The sequence below is a fragment of the Rhinolophus sinicus genome, chromosome 2 (assembly GCF_057876585.1).
Source record: "Rhinolophus sinicus isolate RSI-liver-muscle chromosome 2, RSI-T2T, whole genome shotgun sequence".
Lineage (NCBI taxonomy): Eukaryota > Metazoa > Chordata > Mammalia > Chiroptera > Rhinolophidae > Rhinolophus > Rhinolophus sinicus.
Genome location: NC_142502.1, coordinates 166246982 through 166264447, shown reverse-complemented (window position 1 = coordinate 166264447; position 17466 = coordinate 166246982). Strand labels below are relative to the sequence as shown.

The 17466-nt window shown below is 42.8% G+C and overlaps 1 protein-coding gene across 3 annotated transcripts in view; it reads left to right on the top strand.

Moving 5' to 3' along the window:
* CRIM1 (cysteine rich transmembrane BMP regulator 1) overlaps nt 1–17466 on the top strand; it is a 185419-nt gene that overhangs the window by 81178 nt on the left and 86775 nt on the right. For 2 of the 3 annotated variants that reach the window (XM_019741906.3, XM_019741916.3), the window contains exons 3-4: nt 441–683; nt 1726–1846. In XM_019741906.3, the coding sequence (XP_019597465.1) occupies nt 441–683; nt 1726–1846 (364 nt within the window). The remainder of the gene's footprint in view (nt 1–440; nt 684–1725; nt 1847–17466) is intronic. The other variant, XM_074331893.2, reaches the window with a different exon arrangement.

Here is a 17466-nt window from a genome sequence, read left to right as displayed (position 1 = left end):
TGGCCGTAATTTATTTGTGGGTCTATTTTGGTGTTTAAGCGTGCAGTGTTTTCAAAGACCAGCCCTTGAAACTCCTTTTAAAGTCAAAAATCTCTCATGTAGCCAGTGATTGAGTCCAGTTTTCAGATTCTCCAGGTCATGGAGGCATCTTCCCTTTGCCTTTCTTCATTTTGGTCAATGCAATGAACAATGTTGATCATTCAACACAAGTGAGTGGGAAGATAGAGACAGAGGCAACCTCAGCCTCACGTTCTGGTGTCACGAGCAGATCTCAGGAGAGGTCTTCATGGCTGGCTAAGCTGAGCTGGAGGGTTTCCACCAGATCTCTCTTGCCCCTCTCCTCCTTGCATAGTAAACAGATCATCCGGAGTCCTGCACTTCTGATGACAGTGCCCCACACTGCCCTTGGGCATGTGCTAAATTCTTTCTCTCCCATTTAGAAGAGAAGCCAGATTGCTCCAAGGCCCGATGTGAAGTCCAGTTCTCTCCGCGTTGTCCTGAAGATTCTGTTCTGATCGAGGGCTATGCTCCTCCTGGGGAGTGCTGCCCCTTACCCAGCCGCTGCGTGTGCGACCCTGCGGGCTGTCTGCGCAAAGTCTGCCAGCCTGGATACCTGAACATACTAGTGTCAAAAGCCTCAGGGAAGCCGGGAGAGTGCTGTGACCTGTATGAGTGCAAACCAGGTACGCACGAGCTTTGTCTGAGCATCCTTGCTCCTTTGCATCCGAGGGGAGCATGACCTCTACAGCTACCCCAGCCTCTCCAAACACGCAAAGATGGGGTGTTCTCATCAGTACACTGCACGCCTGCCACTTTGGGCTAATGGCAGCCTGGCTATTTCTGGCCTCGTCAGAGAACCAGGGTGATAATCCACTGGTACAGAAGTGCCTCCAGAGAGGGACCATGTCTTTTTCTCATTTCTTTTTTTTTTTTTTTTTCCTTCTTTCCAAGTATGATTAATGGGGGAGGTGGGGTTAAAATTTATGGTACTGTGGCTACCTGCTTCATTCGCCTAGAGAAGGTCATAGCCCTCATTTGCAGATATATCTGTCACTTTAAAGTATTACACTTAAAAACAATCATAAAACAAAGTTATTTTTAGATACATGTATGCATCAAAATGCCAGATGGTTTATACGGAAACAATCAGCCCTAATCTTTCCACGTCCATCTGCCACCATTCATCCATTGGCTTGATAGTATGTGCTAAGTCATCTTTAACTATTTGCCACCTGTGCCATGTTGGATTCCTTGTTATGTCCCAGCTGTTTCTTTAAATGATTTCTAACATCCTCTTCTTGTGGCAGAATTTCTCGTGTGGTGATTTCCTCTTTACAGGTTTCTAACCATTGGTCAGATTTTCTTTCACCTGCCAGATAAATGCTTCAGGTAGAACAATCCCTTGTTCCTCTCTTGAACTCTTCTGTCAGAAATGACTCTGGCTGACTACCGCCCTCCACCCACAGAACCACCATGGGTTTAATTCTCTGTCTCTCTGAGTTTTCATCTTAACGCTTCAATATCTTATCCCCTGCTCTCCTTGCACAAAAGACCTGGGACATATCACAGTTCTCTAACGTTGAGTGAAACAAAAATACCAGTGCTAGGACAAGGTTTCTGGGAGCAAGGGCAATACAGAAATGTGTCCAGAGCCAGTGTTTCATTTTGGGACTCCAAATGCCAGTACATGTCACAGTAAATGGTGCCTCTGTCTGCCCCTTCCAGTGTTCAGCGTGGACTGCAGCACTGTGGAGTGCCCGTCCGTTCAGCAGGCCGTGTGCCCCCTGGATAGCTACGAAACTCAAGTCAGACTCACAGCGGATGGCTGCTGCACTCTGCCAACAAGGTCGGTTTGTCATCAGTTTATCAAGTTTCCTCCTCTGTCTTGAGTGTTAGCATCATGAGAGGCACAGTTTCCAGCATGCGGTTTATTTTCCCCAAGTATTAGGGAAAGCTCATAGTCTCCTGTTTCTGTGGAGAAGTCACTGAACTGTTATTAGGACGTGGTATTTACATGTATGGTTCCTCAGATCAAAACCAGGAGTCATCAGGTTAAGTCACTACAAGGTCTTCCTGTTAGGGTGCCTTGCACTTTTGCAGGCTGAGGACGATCCAGGCAAATACGGCCCCCGGTATGTAGCCAGGGAGGCAGTGGGGTATCCATCCATAGTGGGCGTGTCACTGGAGCCTCTGCAGTGAATCTTACAGGTGCTGTACCATTGGGTCCAATGGGATGAAACCCTGCAAGTGTCCTAGAAGTGCTCCCCAGGGATCCTAAACGTTTGCCATCACACATCTACCCAGACTTATTACTTGGTGAAGCAAAGAAGAGTCTAAGTTTTTATAATGCTCTTTGGAGTAACAAACACATCTCTCTTTGGTTTGATGGGGGGGAAAGTTGCTTTCATTTTAGTCATAGTAGCAGAACATCCACGTAGCCCTGTAGGACCAGGCTTATTCCGGAATGTGAGAGGTTCCAGGGTCTGTCCTTGACAGTCTTCACAGCACCGCCTTACAGCTTACCCTTCACACTTGGCTTTTGGGAAGACCGTGCTTAGAAACATGGCGTTGACATTCTGTTTCTCCTACTGAGGTGCTCTCCCCTCTTCCTTGCCATGACTTCTCCATCTTTCCTAGGATACCAAGACATCATTTTCACTAAATCATCTCATTTCTTTCAACTTTTGCTCTACATTTAATATCCAAAGTTAAAACAGTGCTTTACTTCACGCTGTCTCTTTTGTCCCAGTGCCGGGCACTTAGTATATATGTTTGTTGCATGAGTAGTTGTGATTATACAAATGTTAAGACAGGAAAATACATGGTCCTTGGTTAAAGTAAGTATTATTTATTTGTCCCTAATTGGAGTTTGTTCTGATAATTACTTTTTTCTTCTTTCTGTTCTTAAAATACATCAGTTCTTTGACGTCTCTTGCCCTTTGTTTTGTCAGAAACCCTAGGTTTTCACAGACATGTTTTATGGGACTCGCCCTATTTTTTACAGTGTATCATAAAATAAATACAAAGGTTTTTGTGAAGATAACAACATAATAGCAGCGGTAGGCACTTTCTTAGACATTACCATACGGTAATTTATGTGAAGATGCTTGCTTGGAAAAGGGAGAATTATTGTGCAAACATAAGATATCACTAATCAGTAAAGGAAGAAAATGGAGCATTACTAACAGTAACAGATGTCCCTTCAAGGTCTTCATGAAAGGGAATGTGGCACATTATATTAGAGAACCTAATTAATCAAAGCTCAGCCAGTTGTTAATTAACAAGTCCTTCAGTGAGGAAAAGGGACAACCCTCAATTCACTGTTATAAATGTAATATAGTACCATCTGCATGTAGGAGGCACAATAGGTGTGTTTTTTTTCAGTCACTCTAGGGGGTCAAAATGGGTGGAAGCTGCGGGAAGACATATTTATTCTCAGTTTAAGAAAAAAATTTCTCACAACCAATGATGTACAGTAATGAATTGGGCTGCTTCCTGAGATGGACTGAGCTCCTGGAGCTGGAGAGATTTCTTTCCGTCTGGATGGCCACCTGCCAGGAATGCTTAGCAGAAATGTTACATTGGAAGGGAGGTTCAACGAGATGCCTTCCATTTTATCTCCAAGCTTCTGTGAGTCCTGTAAACATAAACCTCAGGATGGTTATTATTGTATGGACGTAATTTTGACTTTGGCATTCAGAACTAAGAGTGGTCAGTTAAATGAAGAAATTGAAAACATGGAGAAGGAAGTCATTCAAAATCCCACTGTAAATTATTGGCAGGGAAGGGGTATGTTCTCACAGCTCTTTAGCTTCCTGTATTTTAGATAGTCGGTGACCCCTACTCACCCCCTGCCCCTTCTCCACATTCATCCTGGTTCCCACCTGAATCAGGCCCCCTCCCTTTTCATGCTCTGTGCCTTTGCATTTGCAGTGGACTCTTCCCCCCTTCTACAACTTTTAATCCTCTTTCAAGACTACATTTCCTTCTCTTTGAAGTATTTTCAGCCTTCAGTCCCCCAGGATGACGTAGGTATCCCTCCTCTGATCCCTTGTAATTTAATTCCCATGTATCTCTTTATCATAACACAATGTATTTAATAATACATTGAAATCATTGCTTTTTTTGGTCAGTGTCTCCTACTCTGTGTGATTCTCAAGGAAAGAGAATATGTTGTAGCCTCCTATACCTAGATTCAGATTTGATGCAATATGCCAACCTGTATTTATTGGTGGGTGGGTGGAGGGATGGATGAATAAATGAACGAATGAACAGGCCCACTCTTAGTCATGATGACTTACATTTTGAAGAGGAGAAAAATTATCTTCCTGCCATTGGGCGGTAATACTACTCCTTGTCTCACTTTAAAACCCTGGTAGTTTTTCCCCAAGCCCCTTTTTTATGGTTCAGTTTTCAATGTTTCAGAAACCCTCCATTCCAAGCACCAAGCCTCACCTCTCATCACCTCTCAAAGGACACGATGCCTTTATCTCTCCCTTCCACCTTTTCTAATATTGGTCATTCTGCAGGATTCCAGTTAAATTCCACTTTGTTCACAAGGTCTTCGTGCTTCAACCAACACCCGTCCCACTCCCTAGGAACTCCCCAAATATCTCTTTCCATGTTACCAATTAATCATGTACTTCCTTGCATTGTTCTTTGACTGTTACATGCATCAAGTCTTGTCTTACCAACTAAAGGGTGTTTCTTGAAATCAGGAATTATGTTTTCTTTCTTTTTCTCTGTGTATGCATTAATACTGAGTGAACTGGTTAAGTACAGAATATGTTCAGACTATATGGCTTAACCTAGTTTAGCATAGTAAGTAGGTTCCCACTTACTAAGGAGGTTGATTTGACAAGAAAATAAAAACCCAAACAACCATGTGAAAATGTAAATAAAAAGAAGGAGCCTAATAGTAGTAAGAGTGGTAGTATTTTATGAGAAGACAGTGGCATAAAAAAAAAGACACTTTATTCTTGTGTGTGGTCCATGTCAAAGGTTTGCTCTTTAAGAGCATAATATTTAGGTGTAAAAAAGAGCATTTTAGAGCATGCAAAATCCTGTTACGGTTATTTGACCTTTACCAGCATATTTAGAAAGAGCATTGTTAGGAGGTTAGAGCCATCTGAGAGCAAAACTGATGATGTGGAGAATTCAGGGGGAAAAGCCCTTATTGTAGCCAGGACAAAGTAAGGAGAAATAGCTTAAACATTAGCAGTGGAGATTTACCTTAGGTAAAAGCAACTGTTCCTTTTTTGTGGGGATTTATTATACGGACTAGAAAAGAAGCCTGTGGACCTTCCCCCTTTCATCTTAAAGAATAAATTGCTTCCTCCTTCATGCCCATCCAGATGGAATTGCCGTTCCCAGTGAGACTGTTTCACCCATTCAGGCCTGTAACTGCCCTATTGCTGGGTGAGTCCTTGCTCAGTGTGTGAATTTTCTTTTGAGTTGTCTGTTTTCAGTTCATTCATTCAGTTATTCATTCATCACACATAAATTGAGCTCTCACAAGAGACAGACACTACCCTCTAGATGTTCTTTTCACGCACGGATGTCTCTTTCCATTTCTATCCCTGACAAGTACTAGTTTTCTGACCTCCCTCTGCCTTTTCTCAGTCTAAGCTATTCCTCCTCTCTTTGCTGCCTCTCTACTTCTCCTTAGTGTCCCATCCTTCATTTTCCCACTTTTGCTGTCTGTCCTCCTGATCTACATCCTGTTTAGACATCATTCCTATGTGTGATATAATTAGCTTTTAACCATTTTTAATTCTTCCTTCCCTCAGCTTAGTTTAGGTTTCCAGGCACCCTGCCACTTCTTTTCCTCCTTTTCTCTTGGCACTGGAATATGATGGGAGCTGTGTGGCAGCTCCCATCAGGAGACGGTGAAAGGGAGCGAGAGTGGCTCTGGGCCTGACACTGGACCTAAGTACTACATGATGACAAAGAGTAAAACTGGGACTGGGCATGCGCTCATGACACCTTCTGGTCTTTGGAAGTCCCTTTGTGCTCTATGCATGTGTGTATACAAACACCTTCATGAGAAAGGAAACTTACAGCACAGAAAGTTAGGGTAGATACCTTGATCCAAACGATGTCTTTGCAGAGAAGGAAAAATAAAAAGCTCTTGGTAAGTAACATGTAGGTAGCAGTCACAATGACAGCTTAACTGTGTAATGTGCCTTGCTGTTTACAGAGCATTCATTCACGTTTGTTGTTCTAATCTTATCATCATCTAAGGCCATGAGGATTTTATAGATATGAAAACAGAGGTTGAGAGAATAAGTGACTTGTACAAAATCACAACTGTTCTCTGGTACATGGCGGAGCAAATCCAAGTCTCAAACCCGGTTCTTTGATTCAAAGCCCTGTGCTCTCTACTGCTGTTTTTTTGTTGTTGTTGTTTTGTTTTTTTAAACAACAATGTTTTGTTGTTTTTAAGTCCAGGAAATTATCAATGAATATGAATTTAGATCTCACCAACATATTTATTTATATCAGCATTGTACATATTAACACAATATACGTATGTTTCAGTTACTCATTGCTATGTAACAAGCCACCCCCAAATGTAGTAGCTTAAAACACAAAGATTTATTATTTCTCATAAACCTGTGTTAAGCTGACAGGTCATCTGGGGCTGGATGATCTAAGGTGATGTCACTCACATTTCTGGGAACTTACCTAGGGTGGCTGGAAGGGCCTCTCACCCCTTGTTGGGTCTTTCATCCTGGGTTTCTCTACATGATGTCAGAGGTGAGAGAGGAAGTAGCAAAGCCTTAAGAGACCAAGACATGGGAGTCACACAACATCATTTCTCCCACATCCTATTGGTCAAAGCAAATCAGCAGGTTAGCCCTGATTCAAAGACTAGGGTGAGAGATTCCATCTCTTGATGGGAGAAGCTGCCAAGAATTTGTGGCCACTTTTTGATCCACCATAACATTTATCCAAATAGGTGTCCCGTAGATACCATTTTCTGATGGTACAAAGTTTGTGGAGTACCGCAGCTGTGTGACCTTTATCCAGAGGCTAATGTTCTTCTGGCCCTGAGGCTCTGGTCCTCAGGTGTAATTTAGGCAACCTGGTCATTAAGCTCCTTTCACTTCAGCAGCTACCTTTCTAATTCTCTCTTCACTTACCAGTCAGTCAGTCGACACATGATTTAGGAGCCTCAGAGGCACCACCTCATTAGTTTTAACTCCTCTGCTTAAGGAATGTTGAGACTCCCTAGGGAAACGAGGTGTTCTCTCATCACACAACAGGGAATGCCATTTTGGGATGCCATACGATCTGCCTAATGAAACCAGGTCAATTTTAAAAACAAACACACACAAAACCTTTCACAGATGTTGCATAGAAATGCTCCTCTATAAGGTTTGATTAGATAATGGTTGTCTGAGAAAAATGGACCCAGCAGGTATGGTTGGACATCTGTGTATCCCACATTCCTGTGTCAGCCAGCCCAGACCTCAGCCCAGCTTGGTATTTCTCAAGAAGATAGCTCCTAGATCACAATATTTCTTTTCTCTACACTCCTCATTTTTTGCTGTCTCCGGTGTGTGTGCCAATTTTACAGTCTTCCCTTTGCCTCTGTAATCTTTCACCAGAGTTTTTACATACAGAACTATAGGGTAGATAGACAGTAACTAGTTAAAATCTCGACAGTAATACCTTTATTCACTTTCACGGTAAGTCAAATGAGTTTTTCAATACCTTAGGTCTTTTGATTTGTTATATAACTATTTTTATATTTTTGTTAAGAAGATGAGTGAATGTAATATGTTACTGACAGTCACCCATTCTGAATTTTCTATTAATGAGATTTGTCCCAAACTTTTTGTTCTGAAATGTTCTGTTAAACATGCATTTCTTAAAAGTTATTGTAAAAAATCCAATCTGATTATTTTGTAGTGGAAATAAGTCATTGTTTGTAATGTTCAAAAACTTAAAATAGGGTGACTCGTGAGTTGTGCATAGTGCAGCCAGCCTGGTTCCCAAGCTCCCTCCTGGCTGCAGCCTCTCTCTGACCAAAGGGTCTGATTCTCTTTGAGAACCTATATCCGGAACATTTATGTCTCCTGCTTTCTGAGACACTATGCGAAAATACTATTTTATTTTTAAATCAAGATTCAGAAACATTTTAAACTTTTTTCTTCGTCCAAAACAGTTAAGCATTTTAGATTATCTGTTAGCTGAAATGTTGACTAATACGTGACTTTGGTTTTCGTCCAACAGTTTATAGACTGTCTTGAGCACATTAGATTGTAAGTGCAGTTTCACTGGGAATGCAGACAAGCATGAACCATAGTGCTGCCTCTGGCCCCACCCCCACTCTCCACCCCCATCCCCCACCCCAAGGAGGCAGGTGGTATGGGTCTCCCATTTCAGACATGGAGCATCATGAGCCTGAAGGGTCCTTCCCGGTGAGTGGCAGAGCCAGGCTGTGCTGTGTGAGAACAAACCACACCAGGCAGCCCTGTCCCCTGAGCTTGCTCCCCGGCCCCATCACTCAGGAGACCTAACATTCCACACCCTACCGTTTCCTTTGTTCTTGTCGTCTGTGAGCAAAGCACGTGTGTAGAAACTGTTCAGCAGCCATAGAATACCCCTCCACACATCAGCCAGTGCCATGCAGAGAGAACATGCACCCCGAGGGTGTAGAGTGCTAAAAGCCAGGCCCATTTCTGCATGAATTTGGACAAACCTCTCACTTCCCCTGGGTCTCTTTCCTCATCTGAGAGAGACGAAGAGAGGAGGAAAGATTTGATGATCTCAGAAGTAATTTCTACCTTTACATTTTTGACTTTCCCAAAACCCTTTTGGGGGGGGGGAAGGAACCCAAGCTGCTGCTGACAGGACTCCTGGGAAAGAAAGGAGAAGGAAAATTTTAGAAAATTCCAGGACTCAGAAGATAATGGGAGAAATATATTGTTTGCATAGTGGTAGGAAGGGGAGAAAGTCCAAAGGAAGTCATAAAAGAACTACGGTAATTGTTTTGTTTTGGTGTTTTTTTTTCCAAAGAAAACAAAAAACTTAGGAAAAGTGAAATAAACAAACTATTAGATTGATGATTTAAACCATGGTAGTCATCATTGGTTGAATTGTGAAAGCTGGGTGATAATTTAATAAAATAGCTTGTCTGTTGGTCAATGTTCAGTTGAATCTTGCAGATACATTTTTTATTTTTTTTTTACATCTATAAATAGATAGTCCCTTTTATAGCAGGAGCAGAGACTATCTGGCCAAAGGCTGAATGCATAAGATAAGGCTTTTAGAAACTGCTTCCTAATAGAACGTGGCTACCCCCTGCCTATTAGCCCCCCTTGTTGGGTGTGTTGCGGGGAGCGTGGTATGTGCTGTGTCCTTGTACCTCCTCACATTCATTGGCATGAACTACATGCTGTGTGCTATACTTGCTGGCTCTGGACCCACATTTGTACTTGTTCCTCCCAGCTATTGCCACTTTACTTTCCCTGAGGTTCTGTCTTTCTTTGTCTTCTCTGTGACTCCTCTTTATGTAGCTCCTCCGTATACTGACTGCATTTTTCTGGATTTCATGCTAACTTACACACACACACGGAATAATTTTAAATTCTTAACTTTGGACCATCTCTTTCTGTGCCTCTTAAAATGAAAAGCAATGCACTGAATTAAGTTTCTTTTTGTTGTTGTTGTTTGAGTCTCAATTTCATTTCTCTCTTACAAGACATTGACCTTAGAAGACAATTTCTAACTCATACCTGTCATATCATAACAGCTCCAAACTCTGTAATTCCAGGAAGGGAAGTAAGATCAAAGGCAAGATGCCAACCCCACTGTATCGGAGATATGTCAGATATACAGGCCATGACCAGAACGAAGGTTATGGGTTCCTTTACTTTCACTGTAACATCTAGATATTCATACTCTGCTGCTTCAAGTGAAAATCTAGGGTGATTAGTTCCCATTCCTCAATCCTGGCTTCTTTGTGCTCTCAAGAAAATTTGTCTTGTTGGTGCTATATTATGATAACATAATCTTAGCAGATTGCTAGCACACTGTTTTGTGTGAATAGATGTAAAGGTTTAGGAAAGGAACTTTCTGGGGTTCCAGAATTCACAGCCTGAAATTGACTCATACTGGATGAGGCCAGCAGAATGGAATCTTTGGCAGGTTGTCCCTTCCCTTCAGAAGTACTTGAGTTAAATGAAAATTAATCTAACCACAAAGCTACAGTAAGTGAAAACAAGGTGCAGATTTGAAAATTCTCAGTTAACTGGCAAAGACTCACGGGGACCTCATGGAAGACAGAGAACACGGGGCTTTGGATAGGGTATGGTGGTGAATAAGATATGGCCCAGGCTTGAAGAAACTCAGCACCTAGCAAATATCACCACTGCCAGTTTCAGAAAAGTTCCAGAGCTTTGGAAGGTGATAAGAGGGGCACATATACAAAGAGAGTAATCTGCCTTCAAGCAAAGAATCAATGAATAGACTGACTTTCTACTAAATAATGAAAACTGAATTGAAGACAAAGCTGTCAAATGATGTGCCAGTTCCAAGTCCAAACTAAGAAATGAAGGACCTCAAAAAAGCATGCACCCAGAATAACTGACGATAATTTTTATTATCACGCCCTATTTATACCTCTACTTTCAAATCTTGGAATCCTATAATTCCCATCTTACTGAGAACCCAGCAGATTTTCTTGTTTCTCTGCTCCATTAATGTCTGAGTAATCCATTTGCCTCTGAGTAATAGTCTTGGTGTGACAATGTCAGGAGTCCTTTTACTTTCTGTTTGGTAATGTACTTACGTTTGAGTGGTTGAGCTTTCCAGAGCTCCTTAGTGGACTCTTATCTCCAGAGTCTCAGCCCATCATTCTGCTGGTTCAAGCCTTTAGGAGGGTATTGGGGTGGGAGCGAGAGGTGGGAATTACACAGAGGTCAGGCACACAGGCACATCCACCCAACAGGACACACACGTCAAAGCCTGAAACTTCCTGAGGGTGGCTTGGGAACTGACACGTTCCTTCTCATAGCTCAGGGAGCACTCCTCAGGTTTTTGAGACAGTGTTACGTTCTTGAAATCATCAAATAATAATTACTGTAGACCCTTATGTGTTTAACATTGTGCTGGGTAATTAAGTTGCTTGTATAATGCCTACTTAAATAGCCAGTGGAAATTCTCCCTGAATATGCATTTTTCAAAAGGACATCATCACATAAGAGCCTTGTAAGTAATTATCACGTTCATCTGTTCCCGAGACACTGTCTCGTGGACGACGGCACTTAATAACAGATTTAGCTTTTATTTTTAAAGATTAATCTGTTAGTAGACACATGTCTCTAATTCAGTTCACTTTTTGATTGTTTCCTTTAATTTGGATAATTTATCCAGCTGCTTTTGGGGAATGAATAAAATTAAATTACACAATATGTAAAATATGCCTTAGCATAGCATGGATATAAAACATTTCTGAGTCTTGACAGGCTATCATGGTAGCATTCTCTCTGTTTTTAAACACATGCAGAAAAAAATTTGGAAAAGTATTTGAAGCCCTTCTTTCTCAACTAAGAAAAGAACATCTTTCTGTTGCCCTCTGTCACAGTGATTTTTGGCCCCAAAGAGCAAGTCAACTCATAACTGAAAAAGCTAGCGTCTATATTAAACTCTGATGTTTTTTAAAACAAAATAATTGTAGGAATCCCATGTTGTTTTTGGACATATCCCCAGATTGAAGAAAATATGCTTTCCTAGAAGTAAAGCCTTGCCTACTAGACGTGAACTATCTCCCCAGTAGAGACTTTAATTTGTCAGTAACTCACCTCATATGTGGAAGCCCTGCACTTCCTGTACTTGTACCCTATGTCTGTCTTTTATGTTTCACCATGAACTTGACCAGTATCTATTCTTGTTTCATATTTGTTTGAGTCCTGAAAAACTCAAAGCTCAAGGCTCTCACTCAGTGGCTTTCAGTGGCTTAGAGTTTGGTCTGAGTGGGCCTGGCCATCATCACCAGACTCTAAATGCGTGGCTCTCTGACTGTCACTGAAAGACAGGAACGCAAATGAATTCCTTTAAATGTTCAATAAAGTTCACAAGCAGACCCACCCACCACATGAATAATATTGAACCTCGGGGGAGGAGGTACTTTCCTCATCCACCCTCATTGGTATTATCATCCTCAAGACACCGGCAAACAACAACAGCTCCAGACAGTTCAGCAAAATTGTTTTGTGAAGTTATTTACACCACTAATACGCAAATCTGAAATGTTAACATCCTGCCTCTTCTGGAAATGCCAAAAGCACCCCCACTTTCAGGGAATATGTTTTACTCTTCATTTGCACCTTTACATTGTATGTAAGTGACAGGGCTTCTCATTGTTTTGTAGATACAGTTTGCAGAGGGTTTGGGGTTATGTTTGCCCAGTATACATTTAGCTGCTTAACTGACACCCTGGAGGTGGAGACAGCTAGTTTCTCTTAGACTTAATGCTTCGTTAGTCTGTGTCACACAGACAAATACATTTTAAATGATCCTTTCCTGACTTTGCCTTTGAAAAGGATATAAGTTGTATGTCATAGGTCTTGTGATGAGATGATCGAGTGCTTTGACTTCCATAGAGACATCTCAGGTTCTTGAAGGTTGTTACAACACTTCCTAAGACGACAGATTTTGTACTTTTTGAGGACAGGGATGCATCTTATATCTCTCTCTCTCTCATCAGTGCCTAGGGCAGGTAAGTATTCAATAAATACTTTTAATAAAATTTATAGTTAATCTGTGGCAAGTCCTAGCATGAGAACCCTGTAGTGTTTTTGGTCTGTTCAGGGAACAAATATTTGAGTGTTTATCATGTGCCAGGCATTGTGCTACCCTGGTGAGAATAAAACATAGTTACTGATGTCAGGGAGCTTACACACTTAAGGGAAGGCAAATGTGTAAATCATTGCCATTTAAAGTGCTACGTACTTGAGTAGAAGTGTGGGAAAAAAAAAAAGTAAAGTCACAGAGCAAAGAGATACTAAATTTTGATTTGGGAAATTGCTGAATTTGACTTTTGAACTGAGTTGTTAAGAATGAGTCAGAGTTCACCAGATGGAGAAAGAGGAAAGAGCGTTCTAAGCTATTGTGGTCATTGATTTAAATTTCTAATGTGTCTTGCAGCTTAAAACATTAGCACAAATCCCATCTGTCTTTATGATTCAAGAAAAATAGGATTCATGATAGTAGTGGTTTTCTCCTCTGATAAACACCTCTTTTGCAAGACTTTGTTGCTTGTTTAAGATTTTTTTTTATTGTTTTCAATGAAAGATGCTTCTGAGTGTGATATGCATGTAATATCCCTTTTTACGCGTCCTTAGCCTGCCTCACTTAGCTTCTTCTCCTAAGTCCCCCCACAATATCCCCTGTACCCATCCCAACGCATAATACGCTCCTGGTGGACTGAACCATTTGCTCCAACCTAAACACGCTGTATTCTTTCTTGCCTCTGTAAATTGCAGTAGGTTCTTCCCATTTCCTGGAATGTCCTTCCCTCCACCCCTACTCCCTCGTGCTGTGAAGTGGGCACTTTGCAATCTGTGTCCACTCACATCGCCCTACACATGTGCATACACACACATCAACTGTTTACCTTTGTGCCTCTAGACAGAAAAAGCATCATGGAAAAAATGATCCATGGAGGTCTGTTCGTCACGTGAGGGACCTTAGTGCTGAGGATGTAGAACAGCTACTGCCAGGAGTGTGCTTTTCCCTAGCAGCCCTCAGCAGCTTGGGTATCAGCACAGAGGAAGTGATCTGTTCAAATCACAGTTTGCAATTGGCAGCCTTGGGGCTGAATTTGACCCCAAGGCAGGTTTTCTTTGATTTGCCTTTTTTTGTGTGTGTATGCCGTCTTTCAATTAGTTATCAAGAGTTAAAAACTGAGAGGCTTCACATAAAAATCTGGCTTCTCTGGAGCATTTGGAAGGTACAGCAACATTGACGGTTCATTTCTACACAGAAGGAATAGCGAAACCCCTTCAGAGGGCCGAGACCCTCTTGAGTTGCCTGTAGTATCTCTGTACTCTTTCAGGATTCCTGCCCGACTCCTGAAGACGTTCAGGTTTGCCACCTCTGGGTTTAACTAACTTTAGGTTGGGGTCAAGGGACCAGATATGAATGGAGGTTAAAAGGGTAGGAAGTTTAAAGACATCGTGAAGTGGTGCTTCAAACAAAACACCATGGATGGAGGCTGTGTTATTGAGGAGGTGTAATTTGGCCAAGGCCCAGACTGAGGAGAAAAGGGAAAGATCTGGGGAGTAGATGTCTCAGTGAGGTTGAATGAAGAGTCAGTGAGGTAAGAGCATGGGCAGGTGAGGACTGGAAGGATGAACGAACCATTGTGATCAGCGAGTAGGATGTTTGACTGGAGACACGTTAGAGAATTGTGGCCATAGGATTGAGTGGCTGAAGTAGAGGGGTCACTGGATTCCAAAAGCTCACGTGAGGTCAGCATGGTGCTTTGTCTGCATAGACACGGAGTCCTTCCCAATTACAATTACATAAAATGGCTAATAGGTGTTGAGTGCTTCTGTGTTCCCGGCACTGTTCTAGGTGCTTTTTATAGATCAGCTAATTGCATCCACATGGCAGCCCTATGAGATATGGATACTTTAACTGTCCTCAATTTACGTGTGGTACAGTTGACGTTTAGAGAGATGATGTAACTTGCCCAAGGTCACATCGCTCGTAAGTGGCCAGATCGCAACCCTGAAAATGATGTTAGAGTGCCTTCTCTGAAACTCGACCCTCTTAGGAAATGGGTGGAAAGTAAAGCCACAGAGAAGGAGGGCTTCCATGAGAGAGGAAAGCAACAGCGTGCGGCTAGCCAGAGGTCAACTTGCAGAATGTTGACCTCCCTTCCAGCCCAGGCAAATGAGTGAGTGTGGGGCCGTTTGCAGTCTTACTGGAGGCAGTTGCAAGGAAAGAGTGTTTTCAGGGTGAGCCCGTGAAGCATGAGGACAGATGTGAGTGATGTATGCTGTGATGATGGTCAGGTGGTGTTCCATTTGTCTGCAGAGGGAAGGTTGGGAGGACAGCGAAGGTGGCGTGGAAGGATGAGTCCCTGGGAGGCAGAGCCAGGCCCTGTGGGGCCGTGCATTCCCTTGGGGAGAGGAGACCAGAGGCTCTTGCACTTTGCATTGATGACAAGGATGAGAGGCCTGGGAATTGACAGCCCCCATGGATCCAAGTGGACACCTGCTTCACGTCATCTGTTTCAGCGCCCGCTCAGGCCCAGATGGGTCTGGAGGAGGGTTAGCAGCCCAGGCAGCCCATTGCGCCACTCAAATCTGTTGCTCAGCTTTTCAAATAGAAGGTCAGTCCTGATGGTAATTGTTGTTTGCTTTTCGCCAGCCCCAGGGAGCAGATAGAGTAATCCACATCCCATTGTGCTCTCATTTGTGATTATATATCAGACACCTTCCTCGACTAAACACCCTACACTGAGGGCCAGGCCCCGGTGTATTCCCAACCCCCACTCGGCTTAGTGCTCTACTGCATGTACACGCTCAGCAAATAGGTATGAAATAATTGCATGTTCATGCATAAGCTGAAGAGGTTCCAAAGCATGCATTTCTAATGCAGTTGACAATTCTGGCTCTGAAATGGGAATACCTTATGTTGCTATATTAAAACTTACTCTCCACATCCAAACCCACTCCTTCTCCTTCCCAGAGTGCAAAGTGCCAGTTTTCTCTTTTGCTGTCTTTTCCTAACTGGTTCTCCATGCATCTCTCACTCCTGTCCCCTCTTTACTCTCGAAGGCCATCCTGCCCACCACGAAAGCCAATGCCAGTGGCTTTGACGGAGAGCCTTCCTTTCCTGGGACTTGGTTGTTATTGGAGTGTTGGGCTGAACTGAGTGAGGTTTGGGAAGCCTGCCAGATCCCAGTTGTGAGATTTTCAGCAGGGCCATGGGCCCTGGTGTTTCTGTGCCTCCAGTTCTCCTGCTGCCAGGATTGCGTCCCTTCGGAACTTCCCCAGTTCTCTTCACTAGCCCATCATATCGAGGTGGTAATATGTGTGCAGTGCCACTGCTTTCTCCGCACCACACCTACTTCCCGTGGGGGCGTGGTTCTAGAAGATGATTTTATAAATCATATAGGAACCACGTGGCCTTACAACTTCCATTTCCCTACAATTTGTACCACTTTTTATTTTAACTTAACACCTTAAGTTTCCTGAGCCACATGCCAGCCCTGAGGAGGGAGCCGTAATCATCTGCCTCTTGAGAAAGCGAGGAAGAGGAAAGCTGTAATGACCACTTTATTAAGGGCTTACAATGCACTTTATTATTATTACTAATACTAGGAAATACAAAGGAATATTTTACCTAATAGCCCTCAGTTTATACCAGTCTTGCATTGGAGTATATTCTTCAATTGTTCCCCCTGAGGAGGAAAAAGCAAACAAACACAACAACAGCAACAAAAAAATGCAGAATGATTTTGCTATTGTCAGGGAAAGTGCAGAATGTGCTGTTTGTGGTTGTACAGGTCACAGCTCACTGTGAAAAGGGGAGCGATGGCTGCTGGAAGGAAGTGTACAATCCTCAGAGTGGGCTGTGTGCTTGCTGTGCTAACGCACACATTTCCCTGCCTGGGAGGGGGGGTGTGGAATGCAAGGAGATCACAGAGGAATCAGCCTGAGGAAGGGTGAAAGAAGGTTTGTGACTCAGAGAGTAGTAAATCTCTCATGGTGAGACATGAGAAAAATTATGACCCTAAGAAACTTCCATAAGGAGGAGTACAGTTTTCCGTAAGGATAGTCAGACCCTTGGCTGGGAAACCCATTTCTTTCTGGATGTTTTATTTTCAGCCTGTTTTTTTAAACTTATACACATCCCTAGAAAGAGTTAAGAAATTTAATTAGTAGAAAGATAGTGCATCAGATTTAATTAAAGTTGAAGGCTACTTTTTATAGAATAGGAATGTTATATGTGTCATTGTCATTTCTGTTCCTGGCAGTTATTTCATTAATACAGTGTGGAATCCGAGTAGTACAACTACTTGGCCCTTTTAATTCCTCATTTATCCTTGTTTCCTGACAAAAGGGAGACCTCCCTCCCACCTATAAAGAGTAGCTTTTGATTTATAGACAGCGACTGTCCCCTTCTGAAGGGCTGAAGCACTCAGTTCATATGTGGAATACATCCGCTATTGGGAGATATCCTTTGCAGAGGGTCTCACGGAGTTGTTTTCCCACCAGGATATGGGTCTGCTTGGGGAGGATGAGGAGTGTGACGGTTTGCTGCTTCCACATTTCCTCTTCTGCAGGAGTCTATTGTAGGGGGATGTTAGGATAACATTTACCCTCAGCTCTGTGTGGCGCCCACCACAGGGGCACCTTCCAGGGGTACTGTCTGTGCTTTGCTAAATGGCAAGGGAGTGACAAAGGACTCCTCTCCCCACAGCGTCTTCTAGCAACCTGT